The 11315-nt window shown below is 48.7% G+C and overlaps 1 protein-coding gene across 1 annotated transcript in view; it reads left to right on the top strand.

Moving 5' to 3' along the window:
- CSPG4 (chondroitin sulfate proteoglycan 4) overlaps positions 1-5983 on the top strand; it is a 66727-nt gene extending 60744 nt beyond the window's left edge. The window contains exons 11-13 of the mRNA XM_015424775.1: positions 235-401; positions 2504-2687; positions 3925-5983. Of these exons, the coding sequence (XP_015280261.1) occupies positions 235-401; positions 2504-2687; positions 3925-5873 (2300 nt within the window). The 3' untranslated portion in view covers positions 5874-5983. The remainder of the gene's footprint in view (positions 1-234; positions 402-2503; positions 2688-3924) is intronic.
- The last annotated feature ends 5332 nt before the right edge of the window (positions 5984-11315 follow it).

The following is an 11315-nucleotide window of genomic DNA, read 5'->3' as shown; positions in this document are numbered from 1 at the left end:
AGGAGGAGGAGGAGAAGGAGGAGGAGGAGGAGATTGGATTTATACTCCGCCCTTCACTACCCGAAGGAGTCTCAGAGGGGCTTACAATCTCCTTTCCCTTCCCCTCCTCACAACAGACACCCTGTGAGGTAGGTGGGGCTGAGAGAGCTCTTTCAAGAACTGCTCGTGAGAGAACAGCTCTGAAAGAACTTGTGACTGACCCAAGGTCACACCCTCCAAACCTTTTCTTTCCAGGCTCTCAACAGCCAATCACGAGCCAGAACTTGAAAGCCGCGGCCAGTGACGAGGTGGAGACTCGGTCCATCGTCTACATCATCGAACAGCCCCCGAAGTTCGGCAGGTTGGTGAACGGCCAGGAGGGCGGCGATGGAGGGAACCTGAAGAACTTTACCCAGGAGGAGGTACCTGTGTTGTATTCAAGAGAGCTTTCCTACGCGGGCAACAGACTTGCACAGTGTTAAATGATTTGCAAAGTCACTTAGATAAATTACACTACCGTGCATAGTCTGCTGGAGGTTGGATCCTACTATGGAATCTTGCGTCATTTCATGTGCCGTGTTAACACTTGCGCTTTACTTCAGTTGTATTTTTTAGATTTCTTTGACGGCCCTAATCCCGTTGTATTGGAATACCCCCATCCTGCTGATTGTGTTGACTCACTCTGTGTCATCTGCCCGAGTCCGAGTGGGAAAGGCAGACTATAATGATGTAGAACCAAGCTCGAGTCCAAGGGCCCCTTTAAGAACAACAAAGTTTCATTCAAGGTATAAGCTTTTGTGTGCGTGCACACTTCTTTGGATACAGCGAGACAGAATTTCCTCAACCATTACATATAGGAATAGAGAGGGTGGGGTGGGGGGTTTAATTGCCAGGAAGAGCCAATTAGAATCAAGACAGAGAGAGAGAACCAAAACTGGAAATTACCAGTCCATACATATAAGCTAGGGGGTGAGCAGTAAATTATCATACAGCATAATGGAGATCTTTAACAGAATCAAGGATCATACAGGGATAATAAGCTTTTATTTTTTAATGAAGGATACATGATTCTACAATTTTGACATATTTGTTTCCTTCGCTGGTCTTCCCCGAGAATTGAACCCAAATGAATGGTAACCATATAAACTAATCTTATTATCCCTGTTGTTGTTGTTGTTCAGTCGCACAGTCGAGTCCGACTCTTCGTGACCCCATGGACCAGACCACGCCAGGCCTTCCTGTCTTCCGCCGTCCTCTGAAGTTGGCTCATGTTCGTTGCATCTATGACACTGTCTAACCATCTCATCCTTTGCCGTCCCCGTCTTCTTTGACCTTCAATTTTTCCCACCATCAGGGGAGATACAGGGATAGGGGAAAGACAAGGAAACAAAAGCAATAAGTCTTCTGCATATAAACCTTCTCCACTTATCGTTTCACATTACAAAAGGATAGACTGTGAAGTTCTAAAGCTTCATAAAGGCTTCTTCATACTATATTATTTAGAAGTTCATATCTTTATGTTTCTTTTTTATCCAGTCGTAAAAAGGAGTCCACAGTCCGACGAAATCTTCTTCCATTTGCCCTTTTAACATCAAAGTCAATGTGTCCATCCCTGTCTGATACTTGAATCTGTTAAACATCTCCATTATGCTGTAAGATAATTTACTGCTCACCCTCTAGCTTATATGTATGGACTGATCTTCCAGTTTTATTTCTCTCTCTGTCTTGATTCTAATTGACCCTTCCTGGCAGCTAAACTTCCCCCTATTTCAATATGTAATGATTGAGGAAATTCTTTTTCACTGTATCTGAAGAAGTGTGCAGGGACACAAAAGCTTATACCTTGGGCAAGGGGAACTTTGTCGGTCTTAAAGGTGCTACCGGACCCGAATTTTGTTTTGCTGCTTCAGACCAACATGGCTACCCACCTGAATCTATAAGTGATGTAAATCTTGTTGACCCCCCCCCCCAGATTGGCTCCAGGGAAATATAGGTACATTTGAGGGGCAACGATGTTAAACCATTTCCATCACAAGAGTCTGTTGGTCTTTCACCCCAAAATCTTGGCACGTTGGTTACTTTTTAAGTGGAAAGCCCTGGGGTCCTTTTGTAGAAAAAGAGGTGCAGGAGCTCATTTGCACAACTCATTTGCATAACTCATTTGCATATGCCACACCCCCTGAAAAAGGGCAGGCATGCAAGCATGTCTGGGGTCCCTAGCTGATCTTCTCCAGACGGGGAAGGGAAAGAAAGGCATTTAAATCCCCCCCACTTCCCCGAGTTTCTCCCCAAAAGTGGAGACGCTCAAGGAAAAAAGGAGGCACGTCTGCCTGCCTGCCCTTCCCTTCCCCAGCCAACCCAACGCCTGGACTTGTTAGTCCCGGAACGCCGTTCCAGGTCGTTCCCCCTCAAAATGACCCCTGGCCCGGAAGCCGATACAAAATCGGGAGGAACGAATGAAAAGGAACTGAAGCAAGTTTCAATTTCTGTTGATCGGCTTCTTCTTCTGTGTGCTGTGACCCAGGTGGATAACGGAGAGATCTTCTATCAGCACGAAATGCCCGACCAACCTTTCTGGCTGCTCGAAGATTCCCTTCACTTCCGGATTTCGTCTCCGTCCACCACCACGGACCCTTATATCCTCCGTCTCTCGGTCCCATTCGAAACCACCTGTCCCCAGCGCGCCACTCAGCTGTGGAGAAACAAAGGTAAAGAAAACCCAAGTTCGTACATCACACATCTGCAAGAAAGCTCCGTTTGTTCCTGGGGAGAAAGAGCCCGTGGCGTCCCCAAGAGAGGAGCAGATAAACTGTGCTGAAATACGAGGAATAGTTATTTATTTTACTCTTATCACAGTGAGCTCTGTTTAAACTGGCCAGCAATCCCATGAAGTATGTTTGGGTGATGGATAGAGAGAGAGAGAAATTGGCCCAGTATTAGCCCATGAGCTTCAGGGCAGAGTGGAGTTTTGAACCCAGCTCTCCCCGGTCCTTTATAATAAGGAGAGATATGGCGTTAAATACCATCTGACAATTAGTTTATATTGTTGCCAACAGATAGCTGTAGATCTAGATTTAAGCAAGGGAGTGTTCCAGATTGAATCCCAAGGTTGCTCAGTTAGCTGTATCTGGCACTCATTTAGCCATTGGTCTCGAATCGGAGTTTTGACTCCCGTAAGCTCATAAACTCAGAATCGCGTTGGTCTCTAAGGTGCCACTGGACCCAAATCGAGCTTTTTCCTGGTTGATTCTCGAATTTCTTTCTCGGTTGGGCTCTTCCTCCTTCTCTTCCACATCCTCCTTCTGCTTGTATAGAGTCAGACTACTGCTCCATCTTGCTTAGTGTTTTCTACTCTGGCGGTACCTGTCTAGGATTCCAGGTCTCCCCTTTCACTTGAGACTCCAGTTGAGTCTTCTTTTTTCCAGTCTTTTGTGTGTGTGGGGGGGTGTGTGCTTGCGTGCCTGGAAGTCATGGTGACTTTTGGTGACCCCTAGTGGTTCATGGACGTTTCAGAGAGGTGGCTTGATATTGCCTGCCTCTGCGTCCTGGCCGTGGTATTCCTTGGAGGCCTCCCTTCCAAGTACTTGCCAGGATAGCCCGGAGAGCCTAAGATTGTCTGGCAGCCACAAGTTCTAGCTCCTTTAGCGTGATGCACCACTAGGTGGTGAGCCAGACTTGTTTTTGAGGCAAGAGACGTTTCAGAGGTGGTTTGCCATTGTCCGCCTCTGTTTCATGGCCCTGGTATTCCTTGGAGGTCGCCCTTCCAAATGCTAGCCAAGGCCGACCCTCCTTAGCTCCCGAGATCTGACAAGATCAGGCTTGCCTGGGCTATTGAGGTCAGGGCGAGACCCAACTGATCTTGATAACTTCTGTATGTTTGCTCTCTTCACTGAGCCATAGCTCTTCAGAAAGGTGATCTCACGCGTGCGTATCTTTCTCTTTCAGGTCTCACAGTTCCAGAGGCCCAAAATGCGGTCATTGACACCTCTGTGTTGGACGCCTCTAACCTCCTCGCCAAAGAACCCGAGTTCAGGAGAGCGGAGTACGATGTGATATTCCTCGTTACGGAGCTACCCCATCATGGGAGCTTGTCCTTACCCGACGGGCCAGTCAATCGAAAGCATCCCTATTTCCTGCAATCCGACCTGACGGAAGGTGGTTTGGAGTATGCGCACCATGGGTCTAGTACCCTTGATGACCATTTCAGATTTGATGCTTGGCTCCGGCGTGTTGACGTGGGATCCCTTCAGCCTCCGCAGAAAGGAGAAGGACTCGTCCTTTCTGGAACATTCAATGTAACGGTCAGGGATACCAATGAGATGCCCCCTCAGCTGGTCAGCCAAGGAGGAACGCTACAGGTCCTCCACAATTCTCCCATGATGCTCTCTCAAGAACACTTGAACGCCATGGATCCTGACAGCTCCCCGGATGAAATCAACTACGAGGTCCTCCCTGGGTCTTCTGGTGGCTTTGTGGCAAGCGTACGTAATAAGCAAGTACCTCTAACCCAGTTTACCCAAGCAGATATCAACAACGGGCAGCTAATGTTCATTGCCAACGGGACTAACTCTCCTGGGACCTTGGACCTTTCCATCTCTGATGGACACAATCCGTCCATCTTCACCTCTCTGGAAGTCATGATTCTTCCAGCGACCACGTGGGCAACCAACCAGACACCCTTGGAGATAGCCCAGGAGGTAAATATGGCCTCATTATCCCAAGGTCACCTTCTAGGAGCTTCAGCCCAAGGAGGGCAAGACACTTTCTATAGACTTATCCGGGATCCGCAGTTTGGTCAACTCAGGGTCAATCAAAACCCGGCAAGAGACTTCTCGCATAAGCAGGTGGACAATGGGGAAGTGACTTTCACATTCACCGATTTCACCTCCCCCAAAGATGAGTTCCAGTTCATCGCAACATCAGGAGGAGTCAATATATCGGGGACAGTGAACGTAACAGTCAAGGCCTTGGTCAAAACTCAGGAGGACATCCTTTGGCCCAGGGGAGCCACCGTCGCACTTGACACCAGCGTCCTTGACGCGAGCGAGTTGGCCAACAAGACCAAGAGCATTCCGGTCTTCAAGATCCTCCGAGCTCCGCAAGATAGTCATTTTGTGAAAGTCCCGAGAGACAAGGGGGATCATCCCATCTCCATCGATGCCTTCAATCAGCATGACCTTGAGAGAGGGTTGGTGGCATTAGAAATCTGGGACGCAGAAGACTCGGGGACAGATCTGCAGCGAGATAGCTTCCAGTTCGAACTAGTGGCCGAGGGAGTGCCCCCCGCTATGGAGTCCGTGACGTACACCACGGAGGCCTTCAACGCCTCGGCGACATACAGAGCGACGCTGCTCCACGTGCCCGGTCTTCAAGACAACAGCCGCAGCCCGACCACCCAAAGCATCACACCTTCTTCCCAGACACTTACAAGCTGGCCACAAGGGACAGAGACCCCTGGGCATAGCTCCAGCAAGCCACCCACGCTTCCAACTGCACGGGCGGGCCATGGTGTAACGACCAGCGCTTCTCCGACAGAACGAGGCACCCTCCTCGGTTTCATCGAAGCCAACATGTTCAGCATCATCCTACCCATCTGCCTCATCCTCTTGCTGCTGGCCCTGATCCTGCCCTTGCTCTTCTACCTACACAAGCGTAACAAGACCGGCAAGCACAACGTCCAGGGGACGCCCCCCAAATACAAGAACGGGACCGTGGGGGACCAGGAGACCTTCCGCAAGACGGACCCTAACCAAGCCATTCCGTTGATGACCGTCAACACGCTGGAGGCCAAAGGGCCCACCTCTAAAGGACCAGGAGGGCAGCAGGATCCAGAACTGCTCCAGTATTGTAGGACATCCAACCCGGCTTTAAAAAACAGTCAGTACTGGGTCTGAGCACTGGAGTCAGGGACTCGGAATGTCTATCTTCAAATGGAGAAGCATCGTCTCGTGGACTTTCTAAGGGTCTTCTCACCTCCATCTTCTTTATCTTTGCCCTCCTTTTTGCCGAAATACATGAGAGTCCCTGGGATCCAATCAAGTCCCTGTGCGGGTATCAGTCTCTCTGGGTTATCTTGACTCGGTTTCCTCAAAGACTCTGGCTCGTCAGCAGGGAAATCTTCTGTAACGAAGCAAACGAGATTCGAACAAGGCTGTGTGTATGTGTGTGTGTGTGTGTGTGTGTGTGATTCCAAGGGAGTTCCAAAATGTGGTGTGGGGCGATGCTCCCTCTAAGCTATGGAGTCCTGTGAGCAAAAATTCTACTTTGTGAGCTACTGGCATGAAAGTTGCGAGTGAGGAACTGGCCACTGCGTAATTATTTTGGCTCTGGAGCCGTCCTTCCCGAGCTGAGACAAAAATGTGTGAGCCGGAGGCTAAAAAGCTGTGAGCCAGCTCACACTCACTCAGCTTAGAGGGAACACCGGTGTGGGGACCTGCTTCCTTGGCATCTCAGCTTTCCTCTCTTTAAAAAAAGAGAGAGCAAGAACGTCTACTCCTTCGGACTGCAGAGAAAGGCAAGAAAGTAGGCGAGCGATCCAAAATCTCAGAACCCAGAGAGGAGCCGAATTAAGATTTCGAGTGATTGGGGCAGGGAGAGGCTACCTCGGTGCCTTGGAAAGATTCCCCCATAACGAGCAAAGCCAGAATAACTGTTGCGGGACGTTGAACGTGGCAAAATAAAATGGGTTGACACAAGAGAATACAGACACATTTGCAATAAGATACGCAGGTCGCGGAACTCTGCTGTTCCGAGAGCAGGGTTTTAAGTAGCGCAGAGCCAACACTGCTTTTGGTCTTAAGCCATAGCAAACATGGGTGCGTCCTGGAGATGAGTAAAGCATGCCGTTCATGGGGCAGACTCGAAAAGCCTGGAGGAATACTTCCCCCCCGCCAAGCAAATATTTGGATATCTAAGCAATTAAATGTCAGGTGATGCAGGGGGCGGGGGCACCATTGTTACAACGTCAGTCGATGACAGCCCTGCATCATCGGTTGCAGTCCGCAAGAGGAGTTCCCTGCCTGTCAAGTTTTCCACAGGTCTTTCCCAAAATCTGGAGGATTAAAAGCCATTCGAACTGATTAACTGGTTTCCCTAAGGCTGAGTCCAGTGGCAGCTTCAAGACCAACAAAGTTTTACTCAAAGTATAGTCAGATCATGAGAGGGAGGCCGGGAAGGGTTGCTTCAGGGCTTAGTTCTCGTGGCCAGTTTGGTGTCGTGGTTAAGTGAGCGGACTCTGATCTGGGAGAACCGGGTTTGATTCCCCACTCCTCCACTTGCACCTGCTGGATGACCTTGGGCAAGCTGTAGTTCTGATAAGAGCTGTCCTTGAAAAAGAGCAGTTTCTGTCAAGAGCTCTCTCAGCCCCACCGACCTCACAGGGTGTCTGTTGTGGGGAGGGGAAGGGAAAGGAGACTGTAAGCCACTCTGAGACGCCTTTGGGTAGTGAAGGGTGGGGTATAAATCCAATATCTTTTCTTCTTCTTCTTCCACACCCAGGGAAATGCTGATCACCACTTTGGGGTCAGGAAGGAATTTTTCTCCAGGCCAGTTTGGCCAGGGATCCTGGAGATTTTTTGCCATCTTCTGGGCATGGAACAAGGGCTACTGGGGGTGTGGGGAGTATTTGTGAATTCCCTGCATTATGCAGGGAGTTGGACCAGATGACCCTGGAGGTCCCTTCCAACTCTATGATTCTGTGATTCTGAGCATTCGTGTGAAAGCACACTCCTTCAGTTACAGTGAACCAGAATTTTCTCAACCATTCCATATAGAAAGAGAGGGGGGAGGGGAATTACTTATGCCTCTTGATTCTAACTAGCCCTTCCGGGCAACTAACGCCCCCCTCCACCCTCTCTTTTCCTATATGTAATGGTTGAGGAAATTCTGCTTCACTGTATCTGAGGAAGTGTGCGTGCCCACGAAAGCTTGCACCCAGAATGAAACTTTGTTGGTCCTCAAGGCGCCGCTGTACTCGAACTCTGCTCGCTTCAGACCAACACGGCTGCCCCACCCGAATCTGGTTTTCCTCAGGCTAGTCAGTGTTTGCAAGAGACAACTGATTGGGGTGTGTGTGTGTAAGTACTTGCAACTCTGAAGCAGAACATGGAACTCGTTCATCCACAAGGCGGGACGAGAAACTGCTTTTTTTGCAAAATCCTTGGTTACCAAGAACCTATCTTTTTCTGAGACGGTCTTCCAACGTATTAAAACAAAGCCACCTCTCTGCAGCTGTATGACTTGACTGCACTTTCCAAACACTCAAGGAAAGGCCTGCTCAGGAGTAATGATCTACTCGCGAGCAAGGTCAGGGAGCCATGAAAGGGGCGTGGCTGGCAAGATGCTTATAAAAGACAGAGGGAGGGACTTGCCTGGCTTTCTTTGGGAGGGACTGGGGGGAGATTTAGTTCCTCTGGCTCTCCCCGGTTCTCCTCCATAGCTGCTCTCCGGATCCTTCCTTTCCAGTTCTCTCTTCAAGGCAGGCCTTCGTTAAGTCCTCCCTCCGTTTGCTAGTAATATGCAGTTAGGGTCTTGAGTCACGCAGCTGACGCAGGTTCCTTTCTGCTCTTGGGAAGTCCTCTAGATCTTATCACATACTTCTGCCCTCTAAGTGCACAAAGGGGGAGCTCGCCAGTGCGCCCTCTAAGCTGTGGAGCATTGTGAGCAAAAATCCAACTCCGTGAGCGACTGGCGTGAAAGTTGTGAGCGAGCGACTTGGCTGCTGCATCAACCAGTCTGCTCTGGAACAATGCTCCCTCTAAGCTATGGAGTCTTGTGCGCAAAAATTCTACTTTGTGAGCTACTGGCATTAAAGTTGTGAGCAGGTGATGTGGCTACTGCATAAATCGGTTTGCTCTGGAGCCCCATCCTTCCTGGGCGAAGACAAAAATGTGTGAGCCAGAGGCTCAAAAACCGTGAGCTAGCTCACACTAACTCAGCTTAGAGGGAACATTGCGAGTCTGGAACCAATTTGGCTGCTGCATCAATCAGTCTGCTCTGGAACCCTCCTTCCTGAGCGGAGACAGAAATGTGTGCGCCGGAGGCTGAAGAACTGTGGGCTAGCTCACCCTAGCTCAGCTGAGAGGGAACACTGGCTCGTTACACTGAATGAAGGAGGGTTGCTGACAATGCTCCCTCTAAGCTGTGGAGTTTTGTGAGCAAAAAATCCCACTTTGTGAGCTCCTGGCGTTAAAGTTGTGAGCGAGCCATTTGGCTGCTGCATAAATGAGTTTGCTCTGGAGCCCTCCTTCCCGGGCTAAGGCAAAAACGTGTGAGCTGGAGGCTAAAGAACTGTGAGCTGGCTCAGATTAACGCAGTTTAGAAGGAACACTGGTTGCCAATCTCCATGTGGCACCTGGAGATCTCATGCTATTGCAGCTGATACCCGGACAATCAAGATCAGTAATCCTGGAGGAAATGGCTGCATTGAAGGGTGGACTCTATGACTCTCCCCTCTCCAAACTCTGCCCTCTCCAAGCCCCACCTCCCCAAAAAATTTTCAGGGATTTCCCAACACTATGAATTACTGTAGACTCAGTTGCTGGATAGGCTGTAGGTCCGTGGAAAGAGCGTGGGAGGACGTAAGACAGGGAGAGCGAGGAAAGGACTTGTTCAAATAGCCATAACAGTGTTTAAAGTTATAATTTGTGTTGTTGGGGTTTTTTGTTTTTTAAAAAGAATTTAAATGTCTATCCGACGTTGCTTCACACTGCTTGGGTAATTTATAGCAAGGTGGCCAACTTTGTCAAAAGAGTGTTGAAATAAAACAAGCTATTTTTAAAGCTTCGTGTCGAAACTTCCTGGCCGGGGCCGGCTAAGATGGGTTTAAGGTAATGGTGTAAAATGGTGTGGTTGGGGGGAGGGGTCCTTCTTCCAGTTATGTTCCTCCCTTAGATACAAAGATAGGAAGAAGAAGAAAAGATAGGATGTATACCCTTCCCTTCACTGCCCAAAGGAGTTTCAGAGCGGCTTACAAACTCCTTTCCCTCCCCCTCCCCATAAGAGACACCCTGGGAGGTAGGTGGGGCTGAGAGAGCTCTGACAGAACTGCCCTTGAGAGAACAGCTCTGAAAAAACTTGTCGCTGACACAAGGTCACGCCAGCAGCTGCATTTGGAGGCGTGGGGAATCAAACCCGGTTCTCCCAGATTACAGTCCGTGCTACATCAAACTAGCTCTCAAGGAAGCAATATCAGATAATGAAGAATGCCTCTGAGTGCATACAGAGGGCCTTTCCCTCGCTGCCGTCCAACTGCCATCTGTTCTTACACACTTAGGATTCGGAAGCAGATCTCTTTTTCAATAATATTAATTCCTCAGTCTTTGTGGCACCGTTATTTTGTTCTGACCCTCACAACAGCCCCATAGGGTAGGACAAGGTTCTTAAGGTTCTTAAGGTACAGAAGTATTGTTATCCCCATAGTACTGTGTAGTACCCTTTCCTCCTGAGGACTGGAAGGTAGCTAATATCACTCCCATCTTTAAAAAGGGTTCCAGAGGAGATCTGGGAAATTACAGGCCAGTCAGTCTGACGTCGATACCGGGTAAATTGGTGGAAACTGTTATTAAGGAAAGAATTAGTAAGCACATTGATGAACAAAAACTATTGAGGCAGACTCAGCATGGGTTCTGTAAGGGAAGATCTTGTCTCACTAACCTGTTAGTGTTCTTTGAGGGGGTGAGCAAACATGTGGACAAGGGGGACCCAATAAATATTGTTTACCTTGACTTCCAGAAAGCTTTTGATAAAGTTCCTCATCAAAGGCTCCTAAGTAAGCTCAAAAATCACGGGATAAAAGGGCAAGTCCTTTTGTGGATCAAAAACTGGCTAATTAATAGGAAACAAAGTGAGTATAAATGGGACATTTTCTCATTGGAGGGTGGTAAGCAGTGGAGTACCGCAGGGATCAGTACTTGGTCCGATACTTTTTAACTTGTTCATTAATGATTTGGAGTTGGAAGTAAGCAGTGAAGTGGCTAAATTTGGGGATGATACAAAGTTGTTCAGGGTGGTGAAAACCAGGGAGGATTCTGAAGCACTCAAAAGGGATCTGTCGAGAATGGGTGAGTGGGCGTCAACGTGGCAAATGGGCTTCAATGTGGCCAAGTGCAAGGTGATGCACATTGGAGCCAAAAATCCTAACTATAAATACATGTTGATGGGGTCCGAACTAGCAGAGAGTGACCAAGAGAGAGATCTTGGAATTGTAGTAGAGAACTCACTGAAAATGTTGAGACAGTGTGCAACTGCAATAAAAAAGGCCAATGCTATGCTGGGGATTATTAGGAAGGGAACTGAAAACAAATCAGCCAGTATCATAATGTCCCTGTATAAATCAA

This window comes from Gekko japonicus, unplaced genomic scaffold (assembly GCF_001447785.1).
Source record: "Gekko japonicus isolate JY-2015 unplaced genomic scaffold, Gekko_japonicus_V1.1 scaffold892, whole genome shotgun sequence".
NCBI classification, from domain to species: Eukaryota; Metazoa; Chordata; class Lepidosauria; order Squamata; family Gekkonidae; genus Gekko; species Gekko japonicus.
This window is presented reverse-complemented; position numbering and strand designations above follow the sequence as displayed.